Source organism: Ascidiella aspersa, chromosome 2, assembly GCF_963924565.1.
Source record: "Ascidiella aspersa chromosome 2, kaAscAspe10.2, whole genome shotgun sequence".
Lineage (NCBI taxonomy): Eukaryota > Metazoa > Chordata > Ascidiacea > Phlebobranchia > Ascidiidae > Ascidiella > Ascidiella aspersa.
Window position 1 is genome coordinate 2,644,535 of NC_139448.1, and position 15,648 is coordinate 2,660,182.

The 15,648-nt window shown below is 36.0% G+C and overlaps 1 protein-coding gene across 1 annotated transcript; it reads left to right on the forward strand.

Annotated features, from left to right (window-relative positions):
- The first annotated feature begins 1,575 nt into the window (after positions 1-1,575).
- Positions 1,576-13,025, forward strand: LOC146163129 (uncharacterized). The gene is made up of 13 exons (XM_083382897.1): positions 1,576-1,794; positions 2,830-3,023; positions 3,148-3,606; positions 3,857-4,095; positions 4,163-4,342; positions 4,582-4,848; positions 5,533-5,610; positions 9,122-9,213; positions 9,567-9,750; positions 10,043-10,183; positions 11,476-11,631; positions 12,491-12,623; positions 12,920-13,025. The coding sequence occupies exons 1-13, from the start codon at positions 1,783-1,785 to the stop codon at positions 13,023-13,025; spliced, it is 2,241 nt and encodes a 746-aa protein (XP_083239023.1). The 5' UTR covers positions 1,576-1,782.
- The last annotated feature ends 2,623 nt before the right edge of the window (positions 13,026-15,648 follow it).

Sequence of the window (15,648 nt, forward strand, 5' to 3'; positions counted from 1 at the left end):
GTGTGGCTACGATTTTTATTATTGTCTCAGCGTGGTTCAGGCCCACTTGCCAAATGGCTTTGAGAGCGCCTGTCAAACTGTATTTTTGTCAACTTTAACTATATGTTAACGCAAAATTTTCACGCTTCGTGCGTATATTCTTCGTTTTATAGTGTATGCTTTACATTATGGTATGGCGTTTTTTCTACATTAAGGCGCCGTGTAGCATTTCGACTTTTCTTGGTGTCAAAAGCCGAGGCTGACGCTGTGTGAACTTAGACTCCCTGCTAAATGCAATTTCTACCAAAATATATCTAGTTAAATATAATTTTCTATTTAACTTTGCAATATGGTTATTGTAACATGAGTAACATTTATTCAAATTTCAAAGCAAGATTAACGTAATGTATCCCTCTTACGTGTTTCTTGCGAACGTATTACTGGATTGCGGGTGCCGCCATCCAACCAAGGAGATGATATAGTGTTAATCTTTTATGTATTAGGTTCACATCTAAGGCAAGCGATTATCAACTAAAACCAAATAGACTTAATCATCCATGCTGTGTATGATTTTCTTTTTCACGTAGACTTAAATGTCTGCACAGGAAAACCAAGCTTAAAGAAAACAAAAAAAAAAGAGTTTAGAACAGTGCCGAACACAGCAGTGAAGTGTTTGAATGATTCAGCATCATGAAACTGAAATTTATTTTTTTGGGACGTGTATTTTTAACACAACCGCAATTTCTACCTTAAGGTCTTGATAATATGTGCCTGAAACAATTTATTAAGCAAGGTTGTCTACTTCAATATTTTACCAACTGGTTTATAAACCAGAGCAGCAATGATGCCAATGAAAAAAATTGCAATTATTTTGCCAATTCGTTATAACGAGAAATATTTCGTAACTAAGACGTTACCAAGGCTTTCTACACGTGCAGTGAACCGTATTATACGACCAAACAAGGCTGCCACTCGTAGGGATATTACCCTACGGTAGGGTATTTTCGCCTAAAGTAGGGGGTAGGGAATACCTACGGGGAAAAGCGTACTTTGTAGGGGAAACTAGGGTTTCGTAAAAAAAATTTCGTAAAAAAGAAAATTAAGGGGTTTAGACACGTGCAATGGAGTTATTTACCAAATAACATTAAATTATAGAACTTGGTGTGAAAATACTAGGCCTACAGAAAGAAGGCACTATACTGGCCGTTTACCGAACTTTAAATTTCAAGCTTTGGGGACCGGCTCATTCTTCTAAAATAGAAAATTAAATAAAATAACTTTAAAAAATAAAAATTTTAAGTATGGAAGCGGGTTGCCGGGCAAATTGCCTCTTCCTATTTTGTTTTTAGCCCACTTACGCCAATGGAGTTGTTGTAGGGCCCCTAGATTTACCCGCAAATGCGTAGGGATAACGTAGGGTAAAACTGGCATGTGTGGTAGGGCAAAATGTAAATTTAGAGTGGCAGCCTTGCGACCAAACCAAAATGAATTGGTTTAATAAGGAAAATGATAACCTAACTATGCAGTTGCCACTTATTTGTTCAAATATTTGTTATATATTTACTTGTAGATCTTTCACGGCTTGTACATTCTTCCTTTAATAATAATTTGTTTGGATACTGTACTTTTTGCTGGCGAAAAAAGTTGAGAAAAAGTTTTACTGAATGCTGAATCGAAGTAAAATGAGGAAGTTCATGTTTTCGTTCTACTCCATTATTGGGGTTTATTAAAGTTATATGAGCAATGTAAGACATAACAAGATGGCTTGTGGTTAGTTGATGCAAAGTTAAACAATCTTTCAAAATGGCTGACCAGGTATGTTTTGGTATTAACAGTTTGTTTTTTTTACTTTAACCAGTTTAAAATCTTCAATAATCCTGTACTTTTGAATCACAAACAAATGTTAAGTTGAAGCCTTTAGAACACCTTTGTTAACCCTTTCATAAATGTTCTATAAATTAGGCCTTTAATACTAAGATGCAACAGGACCCCAAACAATAAAGTGAATTTGTGTGTAAATCGTGCAACATAAAGTGTTTTAATTCTGAGTATGTGGTGCGCGTTATGTAGCAACAAGAAAATACTTTATATTTAAACAATTTTTGGCACTGGTCTTGAATTCACCTTTTTTACAGTAATAACATGAACGTATACAGCTACTGGGTTACTGCATATTGTTAGTGAAAATACACCCAATTTTTACCACCTTGGTCCAAATTTCTTTAAACCTCTTCAGTATTTAACTTTTTGTATATATATTTGTTTTTGTCCGATTCAGTCTGTGCTGTTAGGTCTGCTTTTATGCTGCCCTGTATATACACATGTCTAATTAACTAAATTCACAGGAATTGGGGATGCTAATTTTTGACGGTTTCTCGGTATTGCAGCCATTTTGTTTGGATTTGCTTCCTAATATGACTTTAAGGTTTATTCATTTACGACCTCTGTTGTACAGAGGGTGCAACCAACCTAATTATATTTGCTGCCGTCTAGCAGCAACTGTATTTTACAAAATGGTTTTAAATCTTTGTCACATGTCTCACCATGCCAAAATGCTTTGGTTTGCATAAAATATATCTAATAGGCTTTAAATCCTCCAGCTCATAATCTTTGCTGCCCCTCAATGTGTTTTGTAAATTTAACTATTGTTAATGATTTTCACATTTTTTTGTAAATAAGTGAATTTAGCCATAGCAACCCCAAAGCGTGATCTTTCTAAATAAGACTGACCCTTCTAAAGAGCCATGGTTGGTAGGCAAACTCAACCTTAATACGGCTTAATCTCTTTTAAGTATTTGATTGGTATCATTAATGATTTGGAAATTACCATGGCAACATTTGTATTTACAGAACCTGTCATTCTCTTCAAAACTTACAGTATTTGACCCAAGTGAGTTTTTAACCAGCAAAGATGAAACTCACTACGTTGGCTGCGGAGGTTTTGCCCATGTTCGAATTTGTGAACATCAAAAGCTCGGAAAAGTTGTGGCAAAGTGTTTCGCAATCACAGGAACAAAAGACGTTATAAAAAAACGCCTCAATGAGTAAGACTGTTGTTTATTTTCAACATTTATTGCCTTTGTTGTTATTTTTTTCATCACAATATTTGTTGATTTTTTGCTACTGAAATCCCCTAAATGTCAAAATCTTTTTGTTTTTTTTGCTTAGCGTTAAAAGAGAAGCAGATGTGTTGGTTCGAATGACTCATCATCATATTGTAAAAATATATGGCACCACAAACTGGAATTTTAATATAGTTGCCATTATCCTGGAGTATATTGAGTGTGGAAATCTTGATGGTTTACTCCAATCAAGTGAGGAGATAAGTTGGGATCAACGATGCCTAATTGCCTCGCAAATTAATTCAGCTCTTAGATACCTTCACAACCATCCAGATGGTAAAAGTTTTTACCATGGAGATATCAAGCCAGTTAATGTGCTTCTCGACAAGCGCTTAAATGTAAAATTGGCGGATTTTGGTTCTGTAAATATGGTCAAAGCTACTGGGTGGGACTCTACAACATTAGATGTGGCAGCAACAACACAGAACACTGCACGTTATACAGCTCCTGAGCTGATGGATGAAATTGAAGCCAATCGAGGTGGTCCTCCTTCAGATATGTACAGGTGGCAAGTTATTTAAAAACATTTTGATGTAAATTTGGTAATTTTTAGGCAGATGCTTACAGTTTACCAATGTAAAACAAAAAAAGTATGTTAACTTATTAATTCTTTCAAAGAGAATAAAATTTAAAAAAGAATAAAAAATAAGTTTTAAATACATTAAAAGTAAGATAGTAATGTAATTGACCAGGTTTTTTATTTTTTAACCTTCTAAATGGTGCAACTAACAGAAACCTGATTATTATGTTCACAGTTACGGCATGTTGTTGTATGAGATGATCTTCAGAACCCGGGTCTACGAGGGAGCACAAGTTTCCGAATTCCAGCTTTCCATTCTCATTTTCAAAGGTGAGAGACCTCGCTTGAACAAAGTAGAAGAGGTTAAAGCCTCTTTGACAAACGACAGAGATCGAAACATCGTCTCTCTTATGCTTGAACTGATGCAGAAATGCTGGAATGGAAACCCAACAAAAAGACCAACTGCCATAGAAGGTATTTCACATTTTGTCTAGTAACAAAAACAATAATTATTTTATGCTTTCTGTGTTTAAAATTATAGTTGGAAAATCTTTGGAAAGTGTAAATAAAAATGATTCTCCATTGGAGAGAGAGAAAAGGGCAATTTCCAAGAAGCTAAGGCGGCATCACAAAACAACTGAACAACTGACAAGCCTATCAAGTTTCCTTCCACCATTTAGGGAAGCCCCAAATTCCCCCACAGTAACAATGGGAGAAACATGTAAGTTTTGAGCTATTTATCTATTTTAGTGTCGAGCAAATTGTTTAATGTTAGAGTCATTGCAAGAAAATGCAAACAACAGTGGGCCGCAAAGTCACCATAATCAATATCGTATGTGATGTTTTATAACATTGGCATCAGAGTAGGTACATTATATGCCACAATGTTTCATATTTTATCCTAAAGTGTTGTATTAAGCCACTATATGTAATAACACAACTATGTACTTGCATTTCCAGCTGGAACAGTTATACATCCGACTCTATCAAACCTGAACTTCAATCAAAGTATCAACATACAAGAAAGTACCAACATACAGGAAAGTACCAACATACAGGAAAGTACCAACATACAGGAAAGTACCAACATGCAGGAAAGTACCAACATACAGGAAAGTACCAACATACAGGAAAGTACCAACATCCAGGAAAGTACCAACATACTGGAAAGTACCAACATACAGGAACGTACTGTCACCGACTCGCACATTGGATTACAAAAAGCTGGTAAATACCTTGTTTTATTGTTGTTACCAGATGAAATACCCGACGTTGCCCAGGTTAAAACGATTTTCTAATTGATAAGGGACTAGTCACTAATGCATAGTTGTGTACCTGCTATATAAATACACTACACCCGCAATACGCGCGATAATTTGTGAAATCAACCTGACTTTTGCGTGGTTTAGCAAAATGAAGCAATCTTTAATGCTGTGGGCTCTTCGTCACTATTACATATCACTTTATTCTCGGGTAGGTTTAATGAAGAGGCGGTAAGGCAAACTGCTTCAACATATATCGTCTTTAAAGGTGCACTACATTACACGGTCAGTAAATGCCACACAAAATATTTTTGCTTGTACACCTGCTATATAAAATACATTACAGCTGCAATACGCGCAATATTTTGTTAAATCAACGAAAATGATACACGGTCAGTAAATGGACATTTTTACATTAGGCCAGAGTAAGTTTTTTAAAGCCGCGTATTATAAACTATTCGAAAAGCCACCACTAACACATTAACCATCAAGACTTTTTTTACAGTTATTTTTACAGTTACGAAAAAGCTACATTTTTTTTTAAGTGTTACCGCACCTTGGACAATAATTACAAATTAAACAAAGTTCAATCTAAACAAAAAACATCGCTCTATTTATCATTGTGTCACTAATTGTGTTTCATGTTAAGCTTCGTCTAAGAGTGATGACGTCAAACATCAAAGCACTTCAAAAGGAAATGTTTGGAGATCAAAACCACAGAGTCAAGGTAATTTGCTTCCATGCATGTTGTCTTACATTCAATTTGATGTCAGCGTTATTTAATAATTAGGATTTCCGAGCATATTACCAACATGAGTTTGTTGTATTGGTATTTGTCCAATGATAGGGTAGTACGCTGCCGATTAGATGTTAAATGAACATTATGCAACCAATAAAACATTTAACTATGCGAAAGCTAGAACGCGCTGGTCTAAGATCCTATTTATCTATTTTTAACATAACTTAGTGATAATAAGAACTCTGAGATATGGCTTATGGCAATTGCTCGATTTAGGTGTTTAAAGTGTTAATGGACACGTAACAGTAAGACGCCATTGAGCTTTGGCGTAAATCACTAAAATTGTTCTCGCGGATCAAAGTATGTTTAGGATACGACCCGTGGCGTGTAGTAGCAGTATTTGTTCGAATTGTGTGATAATTAAGCAAACACGTCATCCCAGTACCAAATGGCATACAACGTAAAAAAAATCCATGTTTATAAGCAGGCTGGCAGAATATTGCCAGGTTTCTGGTGACAAGCATTTTTGGCCTAAATTCTTCGGTTTTTGTTAGCGCCCCTAAACTAAAAATGATGTGGTCGTCTAAGAAATGTATTTTGCTTGCCACGTTGTGGCGATAAACAAGGCTATTATTAAGTGAACTAGTAAACAAAACGTTGCGCCAAAAGCGCAAAATTTTTTTTGACAAGGGACATGCGAAGGTACAACCAGGGGCCTGGGGGTGTACATGTCTACTTTTCTTACAAAAATTTAAAAAGTCCCTCGATGTGGTTATAATGTAGACGTTTGTATGTTACAGCCTTTATATAGTCCAGCTATATACAAAGCACATAAATTCCTGAAAGTGCGTGACATTGAATGAAATGATTACTTAAAACGAACAAAGCTCTATTAAAAATTGTTTATACGACAATTTACACCAATACACCGCTGAATATTTTGTAAAATCTTTTATTCTTGGAAACTTTTTTAAAAAAACGTTCGAGCTCAATTTTTTAGGTGTTTAAAACAAATTGAAAAAAATATTATTTGGATTAATAAGGATAAAATTCCAATTTATATTGCACGAAATATAGATATTGTTACAGTCAAAGTGCAACTTGCCACATTGACACATAGTATGCATATTACCCTTGGGATAGATTTGTTTAAAACAAAGACACATAAACCTATACTTTCCCACAAGTAAAGTAGGATGCGGCCCTTGTGAAAGCAGCAACAATATTAGGCCCGACATATTGTCAAAGGCGCTGTGTCCATAACAAATATTTCCCGGCCAAACATTTCTCGAGTATAGGTTGAACATAAATGTAAGATTCCATCAAGCTGTGGCCTCTTTATAACTATTACATATTATGTTGTACCCTGCGTCATTTGCTTAAACCACGTGTTATTGCTGATGATTTATAAAAGGCAACTTAATATGTTACAAAAAATAATGAACCATTGGAATAGCGCAATATCCTGGCTAGAGTGCTAAATAGTTCGTAAAATGGTTAAACGTTTTAGTTTTCCTAATCGTTGCACTACGTGAAGCTACACGTTCGGTAAAAGAAATTCCATATTATGTGTTTTTTTGGTAGCTTATAATAGTCAAACAGCAATGGCACTGGCAGTTGGTCGTCCCTACGCTAAAAAGTTGTTCTTTGTTAACCACCATTACATATTATGATGACCCATAACGTGTCAGTGTGCTTACATCTCGCTTTATAACTGATGATTTAAAAATTAGTTGTGGCAATGTCACATGCAACCGAAAGGTAATGTTCTGTGTTGTGTCTAAAATAGGTCGTCGAAATACACATTTAAAATAAAACTTAAATTTCTCTTTTTGTGGCAATTTTTGTGTTTTTGTAAATTTTTTTTGGCAATTTTTGTCTTTTTGGGAGGGGGGGCAATTTTTCTCTTTTTGTATTAGTTTGATCTTTTTTTAACATAAAAATTATGAATTTTTTAAATATAACAAAAAATGCCTAAAAAAACTAGATTTCATTTGGATTTTTCTTAGAAAAAATAAAATCCAAAGAGGTTCAAAAAAAGCCTAATGTTTTCAAATTTGGCTTTAAAAAATCCTAACTGGCAAACCTACATAGCTCTTGAGTGCCGGGTTTTATGCTTTGCCTAAACAGGGGCGTATCCAGAAATCCCAAAAGGGGTCCGTCCCGAATTTTCGACTTAGGGAATTCCGTACTTTCCGGCTGACGTTAATGAATAATGATGTCATAAACAGGGTAAGAATAATCAGAAACACCCAATTGCAGCCAGCAAAAGCGAACACGTGCGTCGTCGACACTCCTGCCAGGCGCCAACTGCGAAACCGCTTGATGTGTGTGCAATCGTTAACTTCAATATACGTGGTTTCGAGACTGACTATCAGCAGCGCAGTTTCAAAAAGTTCTATTTACGGACAACGCTAAATAACAATCACACCTTTCGTCACCTGCAATAAGCGAAGAGCGTTTTTCCCGGGTGTTATTATGCCACAATTAGCGCTAGGTTGGGTAATTGAACACTAAACACGTGGTCTTAGAATATGCTTATAGAGAATAATTCTGCGGTAACTATCATTATATAAAAATGGCGACTTCAAAACGCGCACGACAGTCACAGTTATACCACGTTTTAAGTTAAGAGAATCTTCAGTTAAAAACTCAACGTTGTTACTCAACATGGGATATTAGCGCAGACAGCGAACAGCGAGAAACATTAGCTGCGCCTAACTCGACGTTTTAAGCGAGAAAAAAATAAAAAAGGCTTGACTTAGCTTTGTAAATTTTCGAATGCACACTTGCTAATCAGCCAACCTTAAAGAATAAGGAAAGAGAAAAAATATCCTGCGTTTACGGTCGACCCTTGTACAAACAAAAGACGAAAAACGGCGTTTTGCGTTTGATTTTGGTTTCACTTTAGCTTAAGACGTGCGACCGAATGACATTAAAAACATTGCCGCTTCGTACAGTGAGTTGAGCCCTGATAAAATCGATAATATCACTTACAAAAATGGGGGCGGGTCCGATAAATTTGTAGTTGCCCAAGTGTGTAGTATTAGCGTTTTACGCAACAATTGGGTTTTCGGGTTTTAAGATATAATTTGTTGCAGATCGAACAAATTGAGTCCAGTAGGTCTGATAACAACAATTTTTGAACTCGTCAGATCACAAAGTGGGTCTCAATCAGCACTCGGCATGGGCGAACTGAACTCGCATTGCGAGCGCGGTTTATGGACAAAGTTAATTTTCTTTTAAACTTTCATCACGCCATTTTGAGTAAAATTTTGAACATGTTAGAATTCACTATTACCAGGGAAACCCGAATTTTATAATTACAAATGTAACCCCGAATTTTATAGAACCACCGCTCTTACAATTTTCAAACCACGTTATTTCTAGCTGTTCCCTTACATTGAAATAATTCTTCAAAACTTTCAACAAAACGAAGCCTAACCTTACGTGAGGGAACTTTGTTCCAACCAAGTTTCAAACCCGATGTTGTTTTCAGATCCAACGCAATTTCTCCAGATCGGAGGTCAAGGGTCAGAACAAGACTGCACGAAGTGGACCGTCACCAACAATGACATCACAATAATGCCGGTAACATTTTGTAGGTTATATGCTGAAACGATAACCTCTATAGTGAGTGACTTAAGGTTATTTGTCTCGTTAGTAAAGCTGAAAACACCGTAATGATCGATTGTAAACTCACCCAAAAAGTCATAACAGGCAAATACATACAGTTTTAACACTATAACCAACCATATGGGCAATAATAAAATTCGAAATTGATTATTCATTTTAAACTACCAAAACGCAGGGTTTCACTTAAAAAGTTCATTGAAAGTTAATTTATCCCGGTTAAAGGTCAAGTTTTTGTAATATCGCCTTCACAAATAGCTCATTTATCGAGATACAAGCATCATTGTAAATGTTTAAACTATTTCGAGCAGAAACTGAACATGGGGAGGATTGCATCAACTTCGGTGAAGGTTGGGGATTGCGTTTTCACATGCGGGGGATGGGGTCGTGGTATCGCAAGTTGTGAAGTGCTCAACGTTATCACTGGAGATAGTTGGCATTTCGTGGCTCCAATGCCCGAAGGTCGGTTTTGGGCCGCATCTGCTGTTATCAACGGTGAGACATCGTTTGAACTAACTAAAGTTTTGTAAATTTATGGGTTTAATGTAAACATATGGAGATTATGTGAATCCACCACAGCATAAGTGTGGCAATGTTTAAACTATGTACGTCCGATAAAAATACAACAACATACCGCCACCCCTTTACTTAAGGTTAAACACATCAGTATTATAACGTCACAATTACAAACAAATTGTGCCAATTTAAGTTACTGATTTGATTAATGTCGAACTCAAAGTTAACTGAATGAGTTTTGTTGTGACCAAAACCACCACTCGCTTCTTAGATTCAATCCTCGTCTCTGGTGGTCGGGTTGGGACCAAGGGTGATTCCACGTGCTTGCTGTATGACGTCACACGAAACTCGTGGTCCAAGTCACGTGACATGAAAACTGCGAGGGAACGTCATGCAATGGTGGCTTTGGATGGTGAGATGACTGTTGCGTCATAATGTAACTTATTCTAAGCGAGTAACCGGTTTAAAATATTTAAAGCAGGTCTAAGTCGGTTCTAGAAGTGTTGCTCTTGACTGCAGTTCTTTGTCTGGTTTGGTTCATTTTTTTACATTATTATCCCGGTTTCGTGGCTGCCTAGGATGCAGCTCTACGAACCCCCCAAAATACTAGATTTTACAGGAAGATGCTTGAATAGTGTCAAAAACATCTCTTCAGTTGGTTTCCTAACTAGGACCACCTTAAAGAAAGTATAACCCAAATTTTGAAGTCCTGACAAAGAACTCATTAAAAACAAACATTCAATAAGTCGCTAACACAAAAACATTGGGAAACACGTGTTCAAACAATAGAGCAATGGTTCTTTAAACTGGGGTTCATGAAAGCCTAATTTAAATATTTGTGTATAACTTGAAAAAAACGATTTTTTAAAAGAAATTATATAATGAAAAAATGCTTTGGCGCCTTCTCTTAAAAATGCCAGCAGACTATAATTAAGTTTTACTAAAAACAGATAAATACGCAGTACAACTGTGATTATTAAAAAATGTAAACCGTCAAAATAAAAAAATGTTAATTAATTTCAGAATAAATAAAATTAAAACATTTTAAACAAGACTAAACCATCTGCTGTATCTATGTCATACTGAGTAATTCTAAATATTTGGCCTATAAGCAATGTAGGCTATATACTGATACTTTCATTAATTAAATTTGTGACGTCATCTCTAAAAACGTCATGCCTACCGACACCGTGGTTCATGCGAACCAAAAAAATGTTTAAGGGGTACGGTTTAAAATTGGTAAGAACCTCTGCAATAGGAATGCTGATACACAAAACTAAAGGTGATAGAATTGGCATTAGTCATGTTCCCATTTGACTCTATTTACATCTTTATGTAGGTTTCGTGATTTGCTGGAAAACTTGTTGCTCTTTTTAGTTGGATAATGGTAAAATTATTATAAGGTCATCTTGAGTCTGGTTGAAACCATGGATGCGGAGTTGGTTAAAAACAACCAGAGTCTGATTACTGTTAAACTTTACCACCATAATGTCGGCAGTGGACTTATATCAGTCTAAACGGGATTCATGCACATCGAAGGTTATTGTTCGCAGTTTATCTAACTGCAAATGAACAACCAACAGAAGACGTCCATTTGTGGTCGTGTCACAATCACTGTCACAACGTGACGTCATTATTTGTCTTTTAGCTGTTTACATATCCTATTATGTCATAAAGCAGCATTGTTGCTTGTTTCACATCCAGATGTTGCTTATTCCATTGGAGGAAGTGATAACAACTCATACCGCAGTTCATGTGAGAAATACCAGGACGATCGCTGGTTGGAAGTTCCATCAATGAACTATGCAAGGATTGGATTAGCAGCTGTTGCATTCGATGGATGCATTTACGCAATCGGGGGTAAGCAATGTACAAGAGTTGAGTATGACCTGAACCGTCGAAATACGTCCTAAATTCATTGAAATGAAGCCAAATTTAAATCGCTAAAAAGCTAAATCGCCAAAAAGCTAAATCGCCAAAATAACGCCCGAAACTGTTAGAAGAGAAAATTGGATGATCGGGGCCATCGGTCTGGCATCGGCCGTTTTGGTGTCGACGTTTGGGCTTCCTAGTTTGAACGGCGTCGTGAGGGCGCCGCTGTTTTGTCACCGAAATTTCGGGTCCTGTTTGGGGTTAGAAAATGCACTTAGGGTGAGGGTTGGGGTTAGGTAAAATGTTTTATTGGCATGATTCTGGCCATTTAGGTCTTATTCTGATTTAAACGTTTTTACGACATCAGGTATTAGTTCTATTTTGGTCCGAACTGTGTTTTATTACGACGTTGATGTTGTTCTTATTTCGAGATTATGGCTGGAGTCCTTTGCAGCATGTTAATAAGATCTCTGCAAAATTAATTTGTTAGTGTTAGAGAAATGATCGATTCTATACAACGTCACAAAATGTACACGTTAACGTTTACACGGTGAGGATATTTTCTACGTGTGCTCATTAAAAGGAAATATATGTTTCCACTTTTTATTTTCCTGATAAATCAATATTATAACGAATATACTCATGTATTGACATTTTTTATCTTAAATTAATACAAGTATATCATCGTTACGCTCATAACCAAAGTGCCCAAGTCATTTTTTTTCAGGTTTTTAGATTTTTTTGCTCAAGTCACTTTGAACAAAATGGCTTAAGAACTTTGGTTATGAGCTTGGCGTTATATTTGTTACAGTTATAACTTTATCCAGTACGTTTCTTGCTTGTTTAGGTTCTCCTAACAAAGCCACAGTGGAACGTTACGACCCAAGAACGAAAAACTGGAGCGAGGTTGCATCAATGAACGTTGAACGTAGAAGGCACGGAGCTTGCGTTTTGCAAGGAAAGATTTACGCCGTGGCTGGGTGAGAACTTTCAAGATTAAGTGTTTGTAGATAAATTACACCTAATGAGAATTTAGTAGCTTCGATATGAGTCATGAGTCACAGACTCACATCTTTTTAATATTATGTCATGGTGACTACTACGTTTAACGAACCAGTTTTTATGGAAATTAAATACCGACATAATCATAAGTGATTTTGAATCTACGTATAACATTACTCTCGGCGTTGGAAATTAAAAAAAAAAGTAATTTCCACATTGCAGTTTCGTTGTTTTTATTTTTAAGCTCAACATAACAAAGTTGTATTGATTTTAGGCTCGGCGAGAAATCTGTTGAAGTTTACGATCCACGCGCAGACAGATGGACTCATTGCTTCGACACACAAGTTGTACGAAACTGGTGCAATGTTGTGGCCGTTTAAACTAAACTTGTCAAATTAATTTTAACAAGGGAAAACAAATTCGAACACTGTGAACAGTGGTTCACACAATGTCATCACCAGTAATTCTTAATGTATGGTTTTAAAAAACGTTTGCCAGAACAGCGACTATTTTGTGGATTATAATGTTTTTTATCAGCTTCAAAATGTAGATTTTTCCTGCTTTTACAATACAAGATTTTAAAATAAATGTACGCTTATATTTTTTACATGTTTTCCATTGATTCGTATTTTTTTATAAAGCGAGAGCGTGTTCTTTGAAGTTCTACGTATCCACAATGAAAAAATTCGCAGTTAAGAAATATGCAAGAGTTGTTTGCTATTTCGGCATGTAGTAGATTCAAAATGTGACAACTTTTCAACAAACGGCACTTTAAGTTATATACATGAAACTATACAGTTTTTAAAAGGTATGGCATACAAACCATACAAACCCATTCAGCTTTAAATGCTATATTTTTTAACATGTTGTACATTTGCTTCGTATTTTTTTTAGTAACCACTGTGAAAAAATTCGAAGTAAAGAAATATGCAAGAGTTATTTTCTATTTCTGGCATGTATTGTATAGTTCAAAATGTGACAATTTTCTAACAAACGGTACTTTAGTTACATAAAGAAACTATGGAGCATTTTAAAGCTCTGGCATACAAACTATATTTTTTACCAATGTTGACTATGTTAATGCAAAAATGTTTTTTATTTACCTAATGTTAGGTTATAACCCCTTTTCGGTATTTTGTTCAACCCAAATGCGCAGTGCACTCTATAGCACTCTAGTATAAGTAACATGTTTGGTAAATAATATAAATGTTCGTACTTTTAAAAATGAAGAACTTTGAATGTATTTTTAAGCATCGTGCAAACTTGTTCATGTGGTTTCAGTGCAGCCATACGTAGGTACATTAGCAGGGGCGATTCGAATAAAGCGGCCTGGTTCTTGATTCATGACGTCACATTGTGACGTAATGTAGTGACCCTAACTTAAAAAACCTTGCTCCCCTAACTAAAAATCCTGGACGTACCCTTGTAAGTCACACTTATCCACCCTAAGTGTGGGGTTTGTCCAAGGACGGGTCTTGGTTTCTTTCTCATGCTGCTTATTTACCTTAGCAAAACGTAAAAACAAAGTGCGTACTAACTAGCTGGGATCTGAAGATACCTGGGTTCCGACAACAGGTTAAAACTTGGACGCCATTAATTAGTGTCCACAAGAATCATAAATTCCAAGCACACCTTAACTTAACAACCGAAATTGAATATTCCTAGCAAACTTAAATATTTAATCACAACTAAACTTGAGCATTCCAAGTTCTTAATCTTTCATGAGTTGTTTCTTAATCCTTTAATGAGAAAAGTCTTCAATGATGCTAGCTGCCAGTGTTTACACGTAGCAAATGACGTCAGCAGAGGTAATGTTGTGCTAATGAAGGTCCAACCGAAGATGAGATGTATTAACGGTCAGCTCGGCAAGGTTACATAGAAATACAAAAGCAAGTTATTAGAGTAAGAAACAAAAAAGTGTACGTGCCTAACCCTGATTCCTAAACCTTAACCCATGCACCCTATTTGATCCTAATCCCTAAACGAAACCAAGAGACCGATGTTGTTGTTTTGTTGTTTTTGTTGGGGTGAGGTTGTTTGCGCTTGTTGTTTTTTATGCTATGACCAAAACAGCAAAATAAATCCGTTCCGTGTAAAAAATACAGGAAAGTCTGCAACAAAAGATTTGCCAAAACATGCCAACAAAACTGATCTGAAATATGAAACCTGCAAAGTAATAAAACGCATAACATTAAACCTGCTCATAACACGCTAAAACGAACGGGTAAAGAGAACATTTAACAACTTTTCCTACTCAGCTGGCAAACCGGTCTAACCGAGCGCCTTACTTAATCGGCATCAAAAACGAAGTGCAAACTGTCTCAAATGTGTTTGTTTATTGATGGTTTTATTTTGTGTAACGTTCTTATTAAGTGAACACACAACACACAGTTTCTTTTGTCAAAAATTCCTTTCATCGAGGTTATATTTCATTGCAAAAACGTTTAAGTCTTAGCAAATGCAATAATCGATTTAGGAATATCACTTTAACTTAAAACAAAATGTATTTGCAACTAAGAGTTCGTAACGGTTAGAAGAGTTCGTGACCAACATTCCATCCTTGACTTCAACTTACAGATGTCGCATTTTTACCCAAGCGTGCCAATTACCATAAACACACGTGGTTGCCATTTACTGCGCTAATTGTTCAGAGCTGTGCAGTGTGCTTACAATAAAAGTGCAGTGTTAAGTGAAAAAGCTCTGAACCAATCCGGACACTTTTTGCCTATTACAAATACAATTTAAAAGTGCAAAACATCTACAATAGAAGGCGTGGTTGTCACGCGAATATGCCAGTTGCGAATATCGAATGTAAACTTTTTCAGAAAGTGTTGGTTAAATCGCAATTAGCAACGCCAAACCGGACTGTTGAGTAACACATTTAGGTAAACAAAACCTTGATAAAATGCTTGCAAAGCAATAACGATAAGAAATGGAGCTCATGACCGGACGAGAAGCTTTTGACAATAAGACAACTCGTTGTTGGGATTTCTAAAATGGAAA